This window comes from Megalobrama amblycephala, linkage group LG4, assembly GCF_018812025.1.
Source record: "Megalobrama amblycephala isolate DHTTF-2021 linkage group LG4, ASM1881202v1, whole genome shotgun sequence".
In the NCBI taxonomy this organism is placed as follows: Eukaryota; Metazoa; Chordata; class Actinopteri; order Cypriniformes; family Xenocyprididae; genus Megalobrama; species Megalobrama amblycephala.
Window position 1 is genome coordinate 2696472 of NC_063047.1, and position 22771 is coordinate 2719242.

The 22771-nt window shown below is 35.0% G+C and overlaps 1 protein-coding gene and 1 long non-coding RNA gene across 2 annotated transcripts in view; one reads left to right on the plus strand and one right to left on the minus strand.

The window, feature by feature from the left end:
• Positions 1–15749, plus strand: part of LOC125266289 — a 96352-nt gene extending 80603 nt beyond the window's left edge. The window contains exon 3 of the long non-coding RNA XR_007184468.1: positions 13417–15749. This is a non-coding gene — a long non-coding RNA (uncharacterized LOC125266289). The remainder of the gene's footprint in view (positions 1–13416) is intronic.
• Positions 1131–20999, minus strand: ca4a (carbonic anhydrase IV a). Its single transcript, XM_048186803.1, has 8 exons — positions 20787–20999; positions 10953–10997; positions 10679–10843; positions 9079–9224; positions 7988–8080; positions 7807–7873; positions 5349–5512; positions 1131–2016 (listed from the first exon to the last, which is right to left on the minus strand). Exons 1-8 carry the CDS (start codon positions 20845–20847, stop codon positions 1837–1839), a joined length of 921 nt encoding a protein of 306 aa, XP_048042760.1. The 5' UTR covers positions 20848–20999; the 3' UTR covers positions 1131–1836.
• Positions 21000–22771: the final 1772 nt, after the last annotated feature.

Consider the following 22771-nt stretch of genomic DNA (forward strand, 5'->3'; position numbering starts at 1 on the left):
CATGTGTCCTCACAACAGACTGGAGTAGAAACTGTTTGATGTATAGCATACTAAGTTTGTGCACAAGATGCATGACTAGATGTCTACAGCAAGTCCGAATGTGTGTAAATATCATGCCAAAGACTGTGTGTAAGTGTTGTGAAATTGTGTTCTAGTAAATTCTAGTGAAGTTTAAAGTGACCTCTTCTCACAGATAACACACTACTTTTGTTTCGACTGTCTTCGCTGAGCTAGTATGTTTTAGGCCTATGTGTCTGAATGAATGAAGCAATGCAAGTCTGGGTTAAACATAGAAATGCCAAAGTACTTTGTTCCTTTTCTTTTTAAAGTGGCTTTGGGGTTTTTTTACACTTCATTTTTAAGGGGTCTGAAAGAAGAAAACTCAATATTGCAATATTGTGAAATATTATTACAATTTAAAATAATGATTTTCTATTTAATATACTTTAAAATATAATTTATTCCTGTGATGCAAAGCTGAATTTTCAGCATCATTACTCCAGTCTTCAGAGTCACATGATCCTTCAGAAATTATTCTAGTATGATGATTTATCAGTCTTAATCAATGTGTGCTGCTTAATATTTTGTATAACCTGTGATACTTTTTTCAGGATTCTTTGATGAATAAAAAGTTAAAATGAATAGCATTTATTCAAAATAGAAATCTTTTGTAACAATATACACCATCGTTAAAGTTAAGGTCAGTAAACTTTCTTTTTTTGAAAGAGATTAATACTTTTATTCAGCAATGATGTGTTAAATTGATAAAAAGTGACAGTAAAGATTTATATTGTTAGAAAAAAAATATATTTTTTAATAAATATCCTGAAAAAAGTATCACAGGCTCCAAAAAATTATTAAGCAGTACAACTGTTTCCAACATTCATAATAAATGAGTATAAAATCATCATATCAGAATGATTTCTGAAGGATCATGTGACACTGAAGACTGGAGTAATGATGCTGAAAATTCAGCTTTGATCACAGGAATAAATTACACTTTACTATATATTCACATGGAAAGCAGGTATTTTAAATTGTAATAATATTTCAAATTTTACTGTTTTTTTCTGTATTTTTGATCAAAAACATTTTGCATCTAAACTTTTTACCGGTACTGTATATATATATATATATATATATATATATATATATATATATATATATATATATATATACAGTGACCCAATATATAGTAAATGCACTGTAATATTTGGTCATTTAAAGGGGTTAAAGTTTGTGTAATAACACCATAAGAAAGTGTCAATTTAATTCATGTAAATGTAAAGTTGTGTATTTGCGCTGTCTGGCTTTCTCTCTGCTCTATTCTCGAGGCTCTGTGACCTTTCACCCTTGACCTCTGCATCATACTCTTGTAGAGTGCTGATCATCGTTGTGTGTATTTGTAATGCACATCTCCAGCATGTCACATGAAAGCCTTCCAGCCTCATAAATATAGCCGTGTGTTTGTGTATGTGTGTGTGTGTGTGTGTGTGTGTGTGTGTGTATATGCATGTGTCTTGGCAGATGTCTATAACAGATAAAGGTCATGCATTTATTACACGTCAGACCTTCACAGAGGGTCCGAGTGGCTTTAGTCCAGCTCCTATAGATAGCTATGAGCAAACGTCTAATGGTCTTCTACTCATGCAGTCGACCACCATCGTTTCTACACTAACTACTCCTGTAGAAATGGCTCGTTTGTGGTTTTATTCAGTTGGAAGCGTTTGGGACACTGTAATTCTGTGATTTGTCTTTATAGGTTTGATCCTTTTGGTCCGTTGATTCGATGAGAACTCATTGTGTTACTTGTGCAGGTAATGGGTCGGTCTTGCTCTAGTTCAGATGGGACAGACCAAACGCTGTGCTGATGGAGGCCAAAAGGAGGACGGCGCTGGCCGCGACCGCCGCGCTGCTGGACCGATACACCACACGTCCGTTACGAGGCTGCACGGGTCTGAACGTTCCCACCATTGGATCCCCACTTTTAAATTTTAGGGTGGAAAATGCACGAAGCTGTATGAAGATAATAATAATAATCAAAGATAGTCATACAGGTTTAAAACAATGCTCATTTTTGGGGTGAACTGGCCCTTTAAGTGCTCTCGCGCTATCGTAAATTTCTGAAGTCGTAATTGCACTGTAAAAAATGATTGTTGCAAGTAAGCTGGCTGCCTCACATTTTTGAAACTAAAAATTTGAGTTAATACAAACTAATCAGGTTAATCAACAGAAACTAAATATTTTGTTTTCTAAACAGCAATTATTGCATTTGATTTAATGGTAATTGATGCTTTGTTGTTGGAAAGAATAGGAATAAAAGAGGACACAATGTTCATTTGTGCCTATTTAGATTTTTAGCCAATATCCAGCAGATTTTTACGGAGCCTCGCACATGACATGCAGGAAAAAAATAGTACTAATTTGCTCCCTCGAATTGCTAAATCACGCGCACAATTTATAAACCGAGGTAACAAAATAGTAAATCGTGCACACCATTTATAAATCGAGGGAACGAAATAGTAAATTGTGTGTACGATTTAGCAAATCGAGGGAATGAAATAGTAAATCATTTACACAACTGGGAACGAAATAGTAAATCTTGAGCGCGATTTAGCAAATCGAGGGAACAAAATAGTAAATCGTGCGCATGATTTAGCAAATTGAGGGAACTAAATAGAGAATTGTGCGCATGATTTAGCAAACGAAATAGTAAATCATGCACACGATTTAGTAAACCGAGGGAACAAAATAGTAAATCGTGCACATGATTTAGCAAATCGAGGGAGCGTAATAATAAATCGTGCACATGATTTAGCAAATTGAGGGAACAAAATAGTAAATCGTGCATACGATTTAGAAAATTGAGGGAATGAAATTGTAAATCGTTTACACAATTGGGAATGAAATAGTAAATCATGCGAATGATTTAGCAAATCGATGGAATGAAATAGTAAATCTTGCACACAATTTAGTAAACAGAGGGAACGAAATAGTAACTTGTATGCACGATTTAGCTAATCGAGGGAACAAAATAGTAAATCATGCGCTGAAAATAGTAAATCCTGATTTAGCAAACGAAATAGTAAATCATGCACGTGATTTAGCAAATTGAGGGAACAAAATAGTAAATTGTGCACATGATTTAGCAAATCGAGGGAACAAAATAGTAAATCATGCACATGATTTAGCAAACGAAATAATAAATCATTCACACAATTTAGTAAACGAAATAGTAAATCATTCACACAATTTAGTAAACAAAATAGTAAATCATGCACACAATTTAGTAAACCGAGGGAAGGAAATAGTAAATCGTGCACATGATTTAGCAAATTGAGGGAACTAAATAGTGAATTGCGCGCATGATTTAGCAAACGAAATAGTAAATCATGCGCACGATTTAGCAAATTGAGGGAACAAAATAGTAAATCGTGGGTACGATTTAGAAAATTGAGGGAATTAAATAGTAAATCGTTTACACAATTGGGAATGAAATAGTAAATCATGCGAATGATTTAGCAAATCGATGGAATGAAATAGTAAATCTTGCACACAATTTAGTAAACAGAGGGAACGAAATAGTAACTTGTATGCACGATTTAGCTAATCAAGGGAACAAAATAGTAAATCATGCGCTGAAAATAGTAAATTGTGCACATGATTTAGCAAACGAAATAGTAAATCATGCACGTGATTTAGCAAATTGAGGGAACAAAATAGTAAATTGTGCACGATTTAGCAAATCGAGGGAACAAAATAGTAAATCGTGCGCATGATTTAGCAAACGAAATAGTAAATCATTCACACAATTTAGTAAATGAAATAGTAAATCATGCACACAATTTAGTAAACGAAATAGTAAATCATGCACACAATTTAGTAAACCGAGGGAAGGAAATAGTAAATCGTGCACATGATTTAGCAAATCGAGGGAACGAAATAGTAAATCTTGCACAAAATTTAGTAAACAGAGGGAACAAAATAGTAAATTGTACGCACGATTTAGCTAATCGAGGGAACAAAATAGTAAATCATGCGCACAAAATAGTAAATCGTGCGCATGATTTAGCAAACTAAATAGTAAATCAAGCACACGATTTAGTAAACCGAGGGAACGAAATAGTAAACCGTGCACATGATTTAGCAAATCAAGTGAACGTAATAGTAAATCTTGCACATGATTTACCAAATTGAGGGAACGAAATAGTAAATTGTGCGTACGATTTAGCAAATCGAGGGAACAAAATAGTAAATCGTGCGCATGATTTAGCAAATTGAGGGAACTAAATAGTGAATTGCGCGCATGATTTAGCAAATGAAATAGTAAATCATGCACACGATTTAGCAAATTGAGGGAACAAAATAGTAAATCATGCGAATGATTTAGCAAATCGATGGAATGAAATAGTAAATCTTGCACACAATTTAGTAAACAGAGGGAACGAAATAGTAACTTGTATGCACGATTTAGCTAATCAAGGGAACAAAATAGTAAATCATGCGCTGAAAATAGTAAATTGTGCACATGATTTAGCAAACGAAATAGTAAATCATGCACGTGATTTAGCAAATTGAGGGAACAAAATAGTAAATTGTGCACATGATTTAGCAAATCGAGGGAACAAAATAGTAAATCGTGCGCATGATTTAGCAAACGAAATAGTAAATCATTCACACAATTTAGTAAACGAAATAGTAAATCATGCACACAATTTAGTAAACGAAATAGTAAATCATGCACACAATTTAGTAAACCGAGGGAAGGAAATAGTAAATCGTGCACATGATTTAGCAAATCGAGGGAACGAAATAGTAAATCTTGCACAAAATTTAGTAAACAGAGGGAACAAAATAGTAAATTGTACGCACGATTTAGCTAATCGAGGGAACAAAATAGTAAATTGTGCACATGATTTAGCAAATCGAGGGAACAAAATAGTAAATCGTGCGCATGATTTAGCAAACGAAATAGTAAATCATTCACACAATTTAGTAAACGAAATAGTAAATCATGCACACAATTTAGTAAACGAAATAGCAAATCATTCACACAATTTAGTAAACCGAGGGAAGGAAATAGTAAATCGTGCACATGATTTAGCAAATCGAGGGAATGAATTAGTAAATCATGTGCATGATATACTTTTTTTTCTGCATGTCATGTGCGGGGCTTTGTAGATTTTTAACGAACTGTAGCATTCCGTTCATCGACAAGTATATAAACATTACCGTGCAATTGTATAATTCACCACACTATCTAGATTGTCAGCTTGCTGACGATTCTGAAGTTTTGGTTAAATAAATACTATATTTCTGATAGCATGTGAAGTCAGCATGGGTCGTACCTGTTCCTTGTCGAGGGGAATGGGGTTTTCAAACACTGTCCACACCACAGCCTCCGTGCAGCCCGGTGTTGTTAGTGACCCGTCATACCGGTAATAGTTAGTCATGTTCGCTTCAGACAGAATGAGCTGATTCAGAGAAATCTTACGAAGGGTCGTGTTTCCATCTGTGCAAATGAAAAAGAGTTATTCAGTTATTTACTGTATGTGTTCGAATGAGTTAAATCAGTTTCAGGCTGGACATTCACACAGAATGCATTTTTGCATTCCACTGCACTACTTGTTTTTTTTTTTTTTTTTTTGGTGCAAACAGATGCTAGACGGACATCTTTAACTGGTGTGCTTGCATCTTTTGAAGTTTCCTGCCCATGTTGCCGCTTAAAAAGTTCAACGCATTTCTAGACCTAGAGCCTTTTTTCATTACACAGACCTGCATGTCGTTAGTCTGTAGTCATTAGGGGTTCAAGCACGTACCTACAACATCACCAAGGCTTGCAGACGGGGCGCTACAGCGGTGAAAAGTACGAAATTGTGAATCCTAACGGTTTAGGAGTTATAAGCAAAGTTTTGGGGTATTTAGGATTTTATTTAGGAAAAATCTACTTTTGCGATCTAGTCTTAGGGTTTTTGGCCCAATCAGAGCCAAACCAGTGCAACAGGTTTCTCTGGAGTATGATTGTCAATAATTATCAAAGAAGTTGAAATTTCAATTCAAGGGCTGCCAAAATGTTTGAAGTGGGCAGAGCCACTTTGACTAAAATGGTTACAAATCGTGAACAGAATTAGATAGCTTCACCAAACTTGGCACACCTATGTAAGAGCTCATTCTGTGGTCCTGTGAAAGAGGACATGGTGTCTGGCCACTTGGTGGAGCTATAACAGGGAAAATAAAACATGAAAATGGCTATAATACTTCACCGTTAGTCCAATCGACTTGAAAATTGGCATGCAGTGTCTTTGTGCAAGGTGCCATGTTTGTCTATGAGGACAATCATGTCCACCATCAGCCAATGAAGTTTGAGCAGCTATCAGACAAGGTTAACGGAGGTAGATTTGAATGAAACTCGCTGAGGTTAAAGGGTTTGTTCATGGATGAGCAAGGAGGATTTTTCTCGAAACCCTCCCGAACAACTTGTGGTAATGTAGGTAGGTGCTGTTTGATCTTTTTTTTTTTTTTCACATCAGAACTATATTCTTTGGTTTTACTCATTTACTCATCTTATTTGTCTCTCAGCATATGTAATGCAAATGCATGCTATTTTGATCTTCGTTCAAAAGACCTGTTTTACCTCAAAGTTCCTCGGGTCTGAACTGAGCTTGAGGAAAAAAATATTTGAAATATAATGCTTCTGTTGCTTGGAATAATTACAGAACAACTTAAATACAGAACAGCTTAAATACAGAACAGCTTAAAGCTGAGTTGTGCTGTCTTGTGTTTTGATGTTGTACATTTGTATATTTACATTATTTGTTGCTGCCCTCTTGACCAGGTCACTCTTATAAAAGATTTTTAATCTCAATTAGTTTTTAACCTGGTTAAATAAAGAACTGAATGAATGATTAATGGAATTTGGCCTTTGTGTTTCCTCATATTTATGCTCCCGTGAACCGAGAAGTCATGGCTGGAAAATTTCATGTTCTCAAAACCTGTAAATATTAATGGGAAAATACCTATTTTAGATAATTTCTATAGGTACCAATAATTGTGGACAATGTGCATTAGAGAAAAACATTTATTTCATTACATGATTTCCTCCTCCACAGTTATTAGATTTACTTCAATGAAACGTTCGATTTTTGTGAAAGATCAAAAGGATTAATGTTGCACATTTATTTTTACAGCCTTCTTTGATCATATTTACCAACGGTGCAAATAAATCTGACCATGACTGTATGTGGTAAGTTTCCATGTAGATAGCAATTTTCACAATTTTTTTATGTTACCAAGGTATTACATTTGAATTCATTTAAAAATATATATATAGTATATGTAGTTTCTGTGCCATTAACAGAACTATATAATGAAAAATAAGGATATCAGTCATTTACAAATCCTCCTATTGTCTCTCAAACTCACGTCATTGGTTGAGTCATAATTCGCTCAAACAAACAGATCAATGTTTTGAAAGCGTCACAGTGGAAGTCAAACTACTAATGACTGACTTATTGATATTCTGAACATTAAACTGACACACCGCAAACTAGTTGAACATTGAGCAGATTACACATTTCACCTTTAAGGGAATATTCCAGGATATATTTATTTTGATATCAGTGTGCCACATTAATCTGCTATTGTTCTTTAGTTTATATAAAACGAATGAAAAATGCATTTACAGCAGGAAAGAGGGAACATAGAAATGAATGCACGTGTATCAGAAATACGAAGTGCACATATTTAAAATGATTGTCTGAGCATTCCACAAATGAAATATTCCTGTAATATTTCAGAAGGTCTTACTTGTGTTCTGTATGCTGCGCAGGGCATGTGTGAGGAGGTCGTACTTTCTGTTTGAGCTGCTTGACTCCTGATGAACAGAAGTGATGTTATTGATGTTTGTCATCTTATAAATTCATTTCAAATTCTCTCAGCAAACTGAACAAACTCAAACTCTGCATTTTAAAGCACAGCCATATCAAACCTCATAGAAGAATCCCAACACGGCGACTCCAGAAGGATCTCTGAGTGCCTCTTCAAGTCTGTTGTATCTTTGTTTCATGTGCACAATATGCAGCTGGTGAGAGAGTAAATAAGGACATATATTTATAAAAATCACTGTAAAAAATGATCATAATTTTAACAATTTAGGATATGTTTACATGACAACATTGTACTAAAAGTGGAAAGGTTTTCCTTTGCATTTTTTACAGTCAGATGAAAACATTGTCGAAATGATCCTCATTCACAAGGATTCGAGAAAATGACTGAAATCGCTGTATTCTGCTGCCAGGCCAGTAGATGGCGATGTCACTTTGTAAAGAAACACTACGCAGTTTTGTTTTAAAAAAACGTCCTCTTTAAAACCCATTTTCAAAAGTTTGCATAAAAAGTTAATGAAAGAATAAGGGGCCATTTACACAACACCATTTTCAACTAAAAATGGAAAACTTTTTTTTTGTTCCTCTTATTTACACCGGTGGTTCCCAACCACATTCCTGGAGGCCCCCCAACACTGCAAATTTTGCATGTCTCCTTTGTCTAACCCATTTCGGGTCTAGGAGTCTCTACTAATAAGCTGATGACTTGAATCAGGTGTGTTTGATTAGGGAGACATGCAAAATGTGCAGTGTTTGGGGTTGGGAACCCTTTATTTAAACGACAACTGCATTTTGGGGGCCTAAAAATGCAAACTTTCGAAAGTTTCAAAGTGTACGTTTTTGAAAACTATACCGTTATCATCTTATTCTTTATTGTGTAAACTCCAAAAATGCGAATTTGTTAAATCTCTGCATGCACATGCGTGTTACGTGTTCAGTCCATAGGCATGTAGTGTTTCTTTACAATGTGACATCGCCATCTACTGGCCTGGCAGCAGAGTACAGCGATTCAAATTGTGGTTAAATTGTTGTTCCGGCCTGGGTCAGTGTTGGCACCTTGTGGAAAACAAATTTAATGCGCAAAAATCATCCTATTCTAGTGACGAAATTTGCATCACACACACTGTATGGGGATCCTCGTGTACGCGTAGAAATCAAAGTATATTTGGGCTTTAATTGCAACAATAGGCCGCACCTCCATGGGATACTGCTCTCCATCGATGGTGTGTTCAGATCCAGGCCCTCCGTCTTTACCCCAGTGGAGGTGAAACTGCACAGCCTTGTACGTTCCATCCAGGTTTCCTCCAGACACTGTGGCTATGATGGGAATACTGACCTGAACTGAGGTGGAAAATACAATAAGTTAAGGCTCCAAGAGTGATTTTAGTGTTTGAACTTTGAAGATCGGCAGTGATGCACATTTCCGCTGAAAGAAACACATATTACTATTAGATTACACATTTACAGTTCGGTTTTTATTCCATGAACACAGATTGAATCTTGTTGCATGCATGTAAAGAGCAAAAATACATGTTACGTAATCGGATTACTTTTTTCGAGTAATGTTATTTTTTTTTCAAGTGAATTTGCATTTTCTTCATTATTCATTTCACTTTTGGTGTCATTTTTGGTAACTTTACTTAAAAAGTAATTTGTTACTTTTTTAGGGAGTAGCACAATATTAAATGCATTATTTTTAAAAATAACTTTTATCACATATCTGATTTTTTTGTGGCTTTAAATACGAAATAACCATGACTGTGTTTATTTTAAATAATGTTCTTAATGTTCTAAAATTCAACATATAAGAATTGATTTAGAATTAATCAAATCAATTCCTTAAAAGTCAACCATTTAAAATGTGGAAAATTAGCAAACACCATTACAAAACCCACAAACTGACATAAAAAGCAGAGTCAAACTGCCCAACTAAAAAAAACACTGATCACCATAACGGCGACCAAAATCAACATCAACATCTAAACCTCTGTTGATTCATGTGATTCAGTGATTCTACTTGTTATCATCAAGTGTTTTCAATGTTGGCAATAAAAAAATAAAGTGTTCTTATTACTATTCGTATTACTTTTTACAGTGTACACAATTTGTTATTAACATTCTTTCTTTTGTCAAATCAACTTCGATAATTAATGTGGTTCAGATAACATATTTTGAGTTTCTGTTGATTAAACCAATCACCTTCATTGTATTAACTCAAATGTTTAATTTCAGTGAACTCAAAATTTTAAGGCAAGCAGGTAACTTATTTTTTAAATTCTTTTTTACAGTGTACTCAGTGTTTTTGTCTTGTTTTCCAGTGCAAATATCTAAAGATTCTTAAATCAAGATACATTTATTTGAGAAACAAAATGATTTAAGATAGTAAGCCTTGTTTTGTTTTGTTTTGAATAAAAAAAAAAAACTAAATTAAGTGAGTTTATACTTGAAAGAAAATAAGAAAAAAATATGTATCAATGTAGTAAGAAAAATAAACACAATTCAAAGGGAAAACAAGATTAAACAAGAAAACAAGATAAATGTATCTTGATTGAAGTATTTTTAGATATTTGTAATGGAAAAAAAGACAAAAATACTAAGTAAGCAAATCATTTTTAGCATTGTTGGCAGTATGTTATAGTGTAGTTTTTTAAACAATATTATACAGCATGCACATCCAAAACTAATGAGAATCAGATGCACGACCAAAATATAGATCGGAAAATTTGGCACAGCTACAAATTTGCTCTTGATCAGTCACCAGGTGTGTTTTTTGTCTTCATCTGCTGTCTTTATACCCGAGTGGCCGTTGTTCTTTATGATGCTTTCGAATGTGTCCTGGTAGCCGGTGAATTTGAAAGGCGTCAGTCGCTCGCTCAGCTTGGTTTTCTTCGTCACTATGTTGATTGGTGACTGTCTGTTTTTCCCACATTCTTCATTCACGTCACTCCATTTGTCTGGTCCTTACAGAACAACACAGAGACGCTATTTAGTTTAGATACTGTAAACGAGTGACGTGTCTAGAATGTTACATTAAGAGACATGAGATGTTTCTCCAGAAACTCAACTTACCTTTACAGTGGGAAGTACAGCTAACCTGCGTCTGGTAGCACCAGTCTGTATGAGTATAAAGGATTAGTTAGTAAATTGAAATGCTTTGCTTAGATTATTTTTGCATTAGTACTTGTTTTGTTTTTTGATCCTCGGGGCATTTCTGGTATAATGCAATTGGTCAAAAGTTTGGAATAATTAAGATGTATTTAATGTTTTGTAAAGAAGTCTCTTCTGCTCACCAAGGCTGCATTTATTTGATTAAAAATACAGTAAAAACAGTAAAAATGTGAAATATTATTGCAATTTAAAATAACTCTTTTCTATGTGAATATATAGTAAAATGTAATTTATTCCTGTGATCAAAGCTGAATTTTCAGCATCATTACTTCAGTCTTCAGTCACAAAAACTCACGGCAAAAACACATCCATAATAAGAGCCATTATTAATAACTGAGCACCAATAATAGAGTGAATCAAATGTAAAATATATTTAAATAGAAAAAAGTTCTAATCTTTTAAATTGTAAGAATATTTCACAATATTACTGTATTTATTATTACAGCCTTACTGAGTATTCAGACTTCTTTCAAAAACATTAAAAATTACACAAGTTCTTAATTCTAATGACTTCATTCTATTGTCTTGTTTAACAGGAAAACCTCTCCCTGTCGCTCACAATAAACAGATTATATTATGAGAATTGTTAATGATGACAAAACTATCTTCATATTCTTAACAGACATAACTAACGGGATGTTTTGAAGTCTATCAGGCGACTTCTAAGAAGTGACTTGATTTCATGACCCTACATCTCCTTTTTCCTCCGAATGAGATCCTGTTATTTTAGGAATTAAAGAGAAATGTCACTGATGACCCAAATGTTATTGCTTGGAAATTGCACTTGGTTCTCATTTGTTTAACATTTGAGTCTTAGACGACTCTATTAGTCAATTATTGTAAGCGTATGAATGTGGAGCAGCTCAGATCGTTTGATGAGAAATGTTTGAGTTCATACTGAGATCTCTGACTTTTGATAGCAGATGTTGATAACTTGGCAAATCTGAGTACATTTGACATGTTGTTGAGATAACTCTGGTATATAACCTGAAATATATAAGCAAATGACTGGATATGAAGTCGTCCACACCTCTTTAAAGACCCTTATAAGAAATAAGTATACTTCATGTTCTTTTTATTTAGTATACTTAAGTTCAATTATATTTTTATTGTAATAATTTAATTGTAAGTGTACTATTTCAGTAAATTGGCCCACTTTTTTGTATAAAAGTATACTTTTAGTTATACTTTAAGTGTATTGCAGCAAATATACTACAAGTGAACTTTTAGGTATACTGCTAGTTTTTGTGTGTGTCCCTTTAAATGCAAATGAGCTGCTGCTCCCCGCCCCCTTTCCAGAAGAGGGCGGAGCTTTAACAGCTCAACAACAACAAAGCTGGAGAATCTCACGCAGCCAAAATGAGGATTGTCAGTAACAGTGTTCAGCCTTACATTGTTCAAACCGGAGTCGACACTGATGGAGAGACTCAGGAAGAAGTTACAACTTTTAGAATTAAACTGGAAACTTTGTTGCGTGTTCTCGGGGGCGGGGTTTATGTAAATTTTAGGGTTAGTGATGTCACCAACCCAGGAAGATGCTCGTTGTAGTCCCTACCAGCCGTTTGTTGTAGTGAAAGTGAAATATCTCCCTTTGCATTGAACTTTGAGCGTCGTAACTTTGCAGATGTTGTTTATGCTCAAACAGCAACATTACACACTAACTAAAGTTAAAAAAGGTGAAATAATTAAGTTAACTTATCATACTAATAGTTTATTATTTCTATATAATTTTTGCATGTTTTTTTAGCTATTTAGATATTATTAAAATATACCTTTAACTATAGTTTAACTCTTTCCCCTGCCACTCTCATTCTTTTTTAAAAAGTTGCCAGCGTTTTTGATCGTTTTAATGGCCCCCAGAACATATTTTGTCACACTGGCCTCATCAAGTCTAATAGTTCACAGGTTTGGCACGAAACTTGTTTTCAGTCACGGTGTCAATCAAATTTATCATCTCATGTTTATTAAACTCGTCCTCGATTGTTGGCTTGTTTCGTTTCACTTCCTCACAAACAAAAGACTGTTCCCACGTCTCCAATCCATTAGCTGTTATTCTCTGCCATTCAAATGCTTCTAATACACAGGAATTGCTTTTCTATTGTTCGAGAGCCGCAAAGACACAAATCGCTCTATCTGTCTCTGCTATCTGCTCATAGACGACTCCACGACCCAGGCATCGCAAGGGTCACATTCTTCTTACTTATTTTATTAATATTTCACAATGGAGACGCACGTCTCCACCTTAGTGGTGGAACAAATATTTTGACCCTATCTCTGAAATCAAATATTTATGAAAAACACGCACGGCATTGAAACTAATGGGTCGGCTCGGCTCGTTTTGTTATTTCTAAGTTCTGCCCCACAGATTGGAACGGAAGTGCCAGTGAAGTGGCTCCACCGGCAGGTCTTTCTACCTCATCTGTGATGCCGTTTCCTTCTGCGGGCACATGATAATCGGGCTCACAAACAAACCCATGTGAACAGCATCCCAGTTTCTCCACATGAGCCGTCTGGATCACAAAGCCAGGAATGCGAGGTGATCGGCACAAGGCCGTGATCAAAACAGTGGGCCGTGTTTATCATCTCCCATTGTGAGCTGCTTTTACCCAGAATGCAGATGATGTCATTTCCCTTTTGGTAGCATCCTCTAGGACAAACCCCAATAGTGCAAACTTTCATGTTTTAGGAAAATATAAACATTGCATGATTACATGTTTACAACTTTTCCCAGTGCATTTTCCAAAAACATTTCCCAATGCATACTTTTCAAATCACAGAATGTTACTGATTTTCAACTTTCAAATTCAGAGGATCTGTTACCTATAACTTGAATAAATGCATGTACTGCAAAAAGCGAGCTTCTTCCTTCAGTGTTTTTGTCTTGTTTTCCAGTAACTATCTAAACATTCTTAAATTAGAATACATTTACTTGAAAAGTAATGATAACAAGTCTTATTTTATGAAAAGAAATGCATGAAAATTAAGTGAATTTATGCTTAAAATAATAAGTCTAATGGGGTCAGAAAAACAATCTTGTTTTCCCTTTAAGTTAAGTTAAGTTTATTTTTCTGACCCCACTGGCAGATATTTTTTCTTGTTTTAAGCATAAAGCCAAATATAATTTAATATTGTGAGTAATTCTGCTTCTTATGTAAATGTATCTTGATTTAAGAGTGTTTACTGAACAAATGTGCATGGTTGCAAGTTAAAAATTCTAATTTGTTGATTTAATTAAACCTTTTAAGTTGCAAACATTATTTTGATGAGTTTTGTTGATTACATCAACTTAAAAAACACAATATTAAACTGGGATTTCTACATCAAATTTGACAAGCTATAATAAATGATCTATGGGGTATTTTGAGCTGAAACTTCACAGACACATTCTGGGGACACCAGAGACTTATATTACATCTTGTAAAAGGGGGCATTATAGGTCCCCTTTAAATTGAAATGTTATATAAGTTATTTTAGTATGTGCTATACTAGCTGTTGATTTAGATAAGATAAATTGGTTCCACAGCCACAACCCAGTTAGTTAAAGTAATCAACTTAAAAATGTGTGTTTATGCTGAAAATAAGTTCATCTAACTCAGTGAAGTTTATTGGTTGAATCATTTATTACTGTTTGTCCACTATATATATTATATATTACTATATATAACAATATATATAACAATATATTACTGTTTTGAAACAGTCTATAAAGGTGACTTGATGTAGTTTGGATTGAAATGAGCAGGTGTCATAAACCGCGTCGGGTCTGCAGCGTACGGTCAGTGGAGAACAATACCTGGCTGTTCACAGCGACAGGCTATTAACAAACAGCCTTTGATCTCTAGAGCGGCACGAGAAACAAAGTAACAGAGTCACAGAAGGTCAGTAATATCTCAAAGAACCAACGCTGCCGTGGAATAAAGGCACAAAAGACAAAGCAAAGAAAATACGGTTTCATGCACGTAAACCAAAACAAAAATCCTGGCATGATATTATCTGGAGCGACTCAGACACTCCATAAGTGTGTGTATCATCTGAACACAAAAAGGGTTTAAAATCTGCTTAGTTACAGAAAGAGAGTTTCCTCATTCAGTCAGCAAGATTGAACTTCTGGCATTTTGCCACTTATTGTACAGGCAAAATGCATACTATGTATAGACCAGTTTGGAGCAGACGTCACAGTTACGTCACTTGTAGCTGCGCACATAGTGCTGGCAGAAAAATAGTGGTAGTAAAAGGTGCAAAAATTAGAAAAATGTTTTGTTCCACCTGTGCATGTCAGAATTGGAATGTCTTAATTTTTATAGAATACCATTGTTGCCATTTGAAGCTGCTGAATGCAGATGTTTATGTTGCAAGTCACAGACTGAACTGATGAAAGCGGCAATGATTATTCTACTATTAAAGTATGAATTTGATGTAAATAGTAAGTCTACATAATATTCACATATCGTTAGCCTCATAGCATAAAAAGTCATTTTTTTGTCCAAATTGTGATATCTGCCTTTGAAATATGATCTGGGCAATTATGTTATGAGGCTAACGATATGCAGTTCATAGAGGACATACATATATAACAGTTACAGCACGAAATAATATTTAAACCTATAACATAACTTTTAAACATAGCCTATAACATTTTTATCTCACAATTCTGACTTTTTTTCTTGCATTTGCGAGTTTATATCTCCCAGTTTGGACTTTATAACTCGCAACTGTGAGTTTATTTGACAATTCTGAGGGGGAAAAGTCAGAATTGAGGCATATAAACTCAGATTTGTGAGAAAAAATTCAGAATTGAAATCGAAATAATTTTTTATTTTTTTTATTCCATGTCTTCCACAGACTGCTACTCTAGAACTGTCATTTTCTGCCACCAGGTACAGTAGGCTCCACCCACAGAAAAAAACTTTTTTTTCCTATATTTTATTACTGTAGCCTATCTATTGTATAATGTTATATTAAATCTTACTGTGTTTTCTTTACGATTGTGTTATATAGTCCCTTTTACTGCCTTATCTCTATGTCTGTACTCTTTTCTGTACAAATTCCCTGTGTGTGTAAATATATTTGGCATTAAAGCTCATTCTGATTCCGATTATTATTATTATTATTTGCTTAAATCATTTCTTGTAACACGAGTCAGAAGGTTAGGATACTTGAACAATGTTTCAAATCAGTCACTTATCCATTTTGGTTAGCTGCCCTAGGAAGGAAGCTGTCTATGTAGACAGCGTCTCAGCAGTGAGATGCACTTAAGGTCTTGATGTGAACGCTTAGCGCATGCGTACAACCGAATGCACTGCCTTTTAAAGTACGGGCTATAGATAGTCTCACGTATTCATACCTTCAGACTGACGGCATAAAGTTTGCTATCGTTGGCCAAGGACCGCCCAAGAGGACGTTTGACTGAAATATAACGCAACCAATCACAGCAATTTTGCTATGCGTCATGTTTAGGGGAGTGAAAATGTAAAATTGATGTCATTACAGCTACAGACCGCCGTGCATCTAATAAATTATTCATTCAAGAACATTGTGCAAGTTTACTAACACTGTAGCCGCAAACTTCACATACTTTTGAAACTCCAGTGTTTATTTGATCCTGATATGCGCTCATCGCTACAGTTGTAAACACGACGCCGTTCTTTTTCCATAAGGGGGTTTGGCTTCGTGGCATTTGTTTCCAGGCGGACCGTTAAAGAATGCGACACACACGTCTCCCGGACATCCTGCAGAATTCAACCATCAGTCAGATGATGACTTAGAAAGTCCTGAAGTGTTTCTCAAATCCTTGACATTTGACTTGACATTGATATTCAACAGTGCTTTGCATCTGCCTGCATTGACACTATTCTTTAAGAGCTGCTGTGCAGCCAAAATAATGTACCAGTTATCAATGTAAGGCTGCTTTGACACAATCTACATTGTAAAAAGCGCTATATAAATAAAGGTGACTTGACTTGACTTGTTTCCAGATAAGTGCCATATGCATCAGATGTTAAGACAACGGGCCGTGGGCGTGATGTCTGAGGCTATAGCCTACTCCATTTGATAGTGAGCCCGATCACAGACGTGCGCATCCATTCAGTGTCAGTGCAGTTTCTCTCCATAATGTAGCCTATCACTGATTCATTTTATTGTTTTTTTTGGTACTCAGAATGACTGAAAGGGCCAATCAAATCAAAGAAGGCGGGGCTTTACTGTTCACATAATCACATAAAGAATTCCAGTGCGACGCTCCGTTTTATCAGTGAAAGAGTGCGAGGTAAAATCTAAGCAGGCTAAACATTAAATATTTGACAACTGTTTTAAGATAGGAATGTTAAACAACTGATGGTAATGTGTAACATTTCTGGTAAATTTTTGCCGTTTTAAATTTAAAATATAGGCTAACATTAAACTGTAACCGAGCCGTTTTCGCACATTAGGCTTACGTACCAATTAGACTGAGTGTGTGTATTTTGAAAAATTAAATGTTTGCAAATGGTTCAAAGTGATTACATTATAACACGTGGCTGTTGAATGTGTGAATCTGATTGGTTGATGAACATTCAAAGGTTTGCAAAGTTTGCAGGCAATTTCTGAGGAAAAACAAGACAGAATAACGAGTATATCTCACAATTCTGTTTTTCCTTATAAGATTTGTGAGATATAAACAGATTTCTGAGGAAAAAAAGTCAGAATTGTGAGATATAAAATTGAAATTAACATTCTTTTATTATGGGGGCTATAGAATGCTTGAATCTGATTGGTTGACAAACGTTCTAAGGTTTGCAGTTATTTTCAGTGAAACGCATGGCTAAAGTAGTTCCAGTCAGGTCTTGACCGCATTACATGTCCATATCACTTCGCCAAATGATTTCAGTTATTTGAAAGGTCCTTACAGCCTATAACAGCAAAAGAACCAAAACTCCCGCTCTCTCAATCCACTCAAACGCACACACACACACACTCTCTCTCTCTCTCTCTCTCTCTCTCTCGCCACATCACCACCTCAGGTGTGCATTATTTTCTAATGATTCAACGGCCCGTCAACAATTATTCCTTACATAAATTCTAGTTCTTCTATCTTTTTTATTTTGGTTTTGGTCCCCAGTGTTCAAGACAGGTCTCCAATCCAGCATGTAAAGATTCCTATTGGCTTCATTAGTAGCACTTAAGGGGCAGTTTATGAACTATATCGAGATTTATTGACCTTTAATTTAGTTAGCTGCCATTTAGCAGATGCTCTAATGAAAAGTCATTTACAGTTCACTTCACCTCAGGTTACTCCACAGGGACTGAAGCTGTGATAAGTGTGTTGATCAAGGGCACAATGAGGAAGACCTTTCAGTCCTGGTCCTTTCAGTTAACATTGTCACTACATTAAGTTATTGATAATAAGATATGAAGATAAGATATGAAGATTAAAGAGTTTATAGCTTCATGTATGTAATTTTGGCTCTTGTATGGAGACATTGAGCCTTTTGACTTTTTATACACATGTGCCCTAGAAAGTCTATGAAGTCACACTTAAAACATCTGAATGTTATTGCATTAGATGCAATGCAAATGATGTCAGTCACATGATCTTTTCTCTACACTACATCATTATTTTCAACGTGTTGTAATCACATTAATATCAACATCATTCACTAAGCACAAACAAACTTAAGACTGACTCAATCTTCAGTTTCAACACTCCAGGTTTTAGCGTTTCGAAGCGAACAAACTTCTTTTGTCAAAAGCTTTGCTTGTCAAGTCATTTTTATTTGTACAGCCTTACTCTTTCACAATACACATTGTTTCAACGCGTCAATGTTTAAATGTCTTTAGATCCTATAGTGAGCAGGTTCTCATGTCTAAGGAAGAGATGATTTAATATCTTTAAGCCAGATGCATTCATGTTGATAGTTATTTCCAATAATTGACACTTGCTTTAATATTGTGTTTTCTAACACTGAGACATTTTTAAATTTCTAAGTGCATTTTATTATGCATAAAAGAACATTTTAACTTGTTTTTACGTCTCACTAACCACAAAAGATGAGCTTGTAGTGTTAAAAACAACCCAAGTTTGGTTGAAAGTGGACAAACTCAGCGATTGGGTTGTTTTAACCCAGCGGTTGGGTTAAATGCTCAACTATTATTTAAAAATGACTGTATTGTTTGCTTAAAATGAACCCAAAATATGCTGGAAATTAACATTTATTCATAATTTTAATGAATAATAATTAAACATTTATTAAATTGCTTATTAATAAATGTTCTCCTTTTGATTATTATTGTTGCCTCTAGAAATTATGTGTCTGATTTTTAATTTCCAAACTATTTTGGGTTCATTTTGAGCCAGACATAGTCATTTTTTAATCAATAGTTGGGTTAAATAAAACTACCCAGCAGGCTGGGCAAACATTTAACCCAACCGCTGGGTTTGTCCATTTTCAACCCAACTTGGGTTGTTTTTAACCCAGCATTTTTTAGAGTGTATGTATTTTCACCTGGCGGTAAATAGACGCTCGTCGTGAACATTCGTCCGTGGAGATAACCAGCATTTTGCTTCTGAAAACCGAACCACAACTACTGTTATTATCATTTTTTTGTTCATTTACATATAAAATCACTAAAAACTTGCCGTTTTAGGAAGATTTTAAGTCTTTGGACATTTGGCTGGGGCGCAAAAAGGACCATTTGGGTTGCGCGTGATGAACCTCAACATCACGCGCAACCCAAATGGTCCTTTGTGCGCTCCAGCCAAACATCCGAAGATCTAAAATCTTTTCAAAACGCCAGGTTTTTAGTGATATGATATGATATGTACTGATCATTTCGGTCTTCCTTTAAAAAGTCGACCCGCTGAAAGTCATCGTATAAATCGCAGGTGCAGCTCTAGTCATGAATGTTTCCGTTCCAGAGCTTTCCTTCACTCTTTGGCAAACACTTCGGACGCCTTGTGGATTATAGGCGCTCCTCCTACACAAGGAACGGGAACAGACCGAATGTCCTTGAGCAGAAATAAAGATGCTCCTTCCTCCTTCCTCCACAAGATGAGGCGCGCGCAGGAATGATTTATTTTTCGATGACGGATTTTTCTAGGGGTTCAAGGTTTGTGCGTCAAATGACAGAGAAGGTTCTTCTAAATTTATAAGATAAATCTGACAGTCTGCCTAGGTAAGAGAGTGTTTGAATCAGCTTACTGACACTAACAAAAGTTATAAAAGCCAAAATGTGCTTTGCGTTTTAATGAATGGGGTCATCTTTATTTTTGGTTCGGCATGAAATTATGTAGGCTATTTATTTTAATTTAGGTTATTCTTAGTTGTGGATATACTGTAAAAATAAATAAAGATGAAAAACGTTAGAAAGCATCATGTGTGTACTTTTGAAAAGCTCCAAAATCCAAGTTTTTGTTGTTAAATGTTAATATCAGATATTAATTATTTTAAGTGTTTTGTGCATAAAACAACTGATTAGAAAGACGATTTGTATGCAACTGTTTACGAACAGCCTGAACATGTAGACAATTAACAGTAATAATGCAGGTCGTTAATTTTACACAAGAGTCTGTCTGCTCACCTTTAAATGATGCACTTTAGTTATTAATGCACACTAATAAATGCAAAATAGATGCTTTGTCACATAAAATGTCCTATTGTACCTGCAAAACACTGAAAACTTGTAGATCTGTAATTACACTTGAACATGAATGCATATATGATGCAGCATCATGCAGTATAATGAAGCTCCTGGACTCACCTGCACCGGTGCATGAATGCAGAATCAGTGGCAGAAGATAAGCTGAAAGCAGACACCGCATTGTGAATGTCCTGTGACTCCAGCAATGAGACTCGACCAAATGTGACCCTTTGAGAGTGTGATCGTCTCTTATATAGTAATATATCTATCAATGGACAGGATGGAGTCTGTTGGCCCCTCCCATCACATTCCTCTGATACAGTTATATTGAGAGCATCACTGTAATAGTTTACATCACACCCATCTATCTATCTATCTATCTATCTATCTATCTATCTATCTATCTATCTATCTATCTATCTATCTATCTATCTATCTATCTATCTATCTATCTATCTAATCTCAGATAGATAGAAAGATACCTTTAAGGTAAACTGTCATTTCAGGATATGACCAAAAAAAAAAAAAAAAAAAGTCCCAGAGTCTCAGGTCATCTTATTCTAAATTTGTTTGTATTATTATGTATTTTATTAACCTGCTACTTACAGTTTTCACTAATCAAAGCAGGAATAACCTCAAAAATCTCACTTGTTTTTAGATTATTTCAGGTGAAATCCTTAATTATGATTCCTTCAGTATTTCTGTCCCAATGTGTTATTCAGGGAAAGGGAATTCTATCATTAAAAAATGAGGAAAGTTCTGTCAGGAAGTAGGAAGTGTTGAATTATTGTTTTACTTTTACTGCCTCCCCTCTTAACTAATGTTTACTGTACTGTAATCTTACTGCGCTGTAAGTGCTGTAAACATTATTTATGATTTTAAGATGATGCACTTCCCATCATTTTATAGGCTGGTTGTTTTGTGCCATTTGCCAGAGTTACTCACTTTATAGCATGTATATGGGAGATTATTATATCTTGTATAAAGTTCACTTGAGTAAACACCTGCTTTATTCACAAACTACAACAGAAAGGTACAGTTATGAGTAGTTGAGCAGTCGAGAGCAAAATAATCATTAATGTGGCTTTGATGACATCTAATGGCCAGTGAAGAGAAGACAACAAACTGTTCAATACCTAATATACCATATTATAATAATAGCCTACAGCAGTACTAATAATAGTACAAGTAGTAATGAATTTTAAAAAATGTGTATGCATTTGGTTATTTATTTACTGGCTATTTTCTATTAGGAATACATTAAGTTTTGTGAGCACAACAATGAACATCCACTTTTTCTTGGTTAGAGATGTATTTTTCCCATTCACTTTCTTCTCAAGGATTTTAAGAATTCTACAGTAAAGACATCATTTTTCTCTGTAATCAAGCTCTTGATTGTGAGTTGTGTTGTACTAACTTCTGCATATGTATACATTTAAAGGTTTAGTTCACCCAAAAATGAAAATTCTGTCATAATTTACTCGCCCTCATTTTAGGAACACAAATAAAGATGTTTTTAATAACATCTGAGAGCTTTCTGTCAGTCCATTGACAGCTATGCAACCGACACTTTGACGCTTTAAAAAGTTCATAAAGAGATTGTAAAACTAATTCATATGAATCAAGAGGATTAGTCCAAATTTTCTGAAGAGATACGATCAACTATGATGAACAGATTTAATTTAGGCTTTTATTCACAAATAAACATTCATAAACTCACACACAGTGTGACAACTACACACAGTTTCCAACTAAAGCTCAAGCATATTCACTTTAGACTCAGTTGCTCCTTTGCAAGGAAGATTAAGGAAAATAGTCCAGCACCGTGGTACAATGAGCACACTCGGGCCCTTAAGAGAGCAGCCAGAAAAATGGAGTGCAGCTGGAAGAAAGCATCTCGTGGAAAGAAAGCAATTCTGCTAACAGAAAGGCCTTAAAAACTGCTAGATCTGCTTATTTTTCAAATCTTTTAGAAGAAAACAAACACAACCCTAGGTATTTATTTGATACAGCAGCTAAATTAACGAGAAATAAAGCTTGAACTTCTGATGTTTCCAAACAGCAAAGCAGTAATGACTTTATGAACTTCTTTACTAACAAGATTG

What these genes read in the sequence shown, in the direction of transcription:
- ca4a (XM_048186803.1), bottom strand. Translation starts at nt 20,847, where the DNA reads ATGCGGTGTCTGCTTTCAGCTTATCTTCTGCCACTGATTCTGCATTCA. An exon ending in AAAGAACAACGGCCACTCGG is followed by an intron (nt 9,225 to 10,678) that starts GTATAAAGACAG and finishes TTTCCACCTCAG; the next exon opens with TTCAGGTCAGTATTCCCATC. An exon ending in TTCCCCTCGACAAGGAACAG is followed by an intron (nt 2,017 to 5,348) that starts GTACGACCCATG and finishes ATCTTCATACAG; the next exon opens with CTTCGTGCATTTTCCACCCT.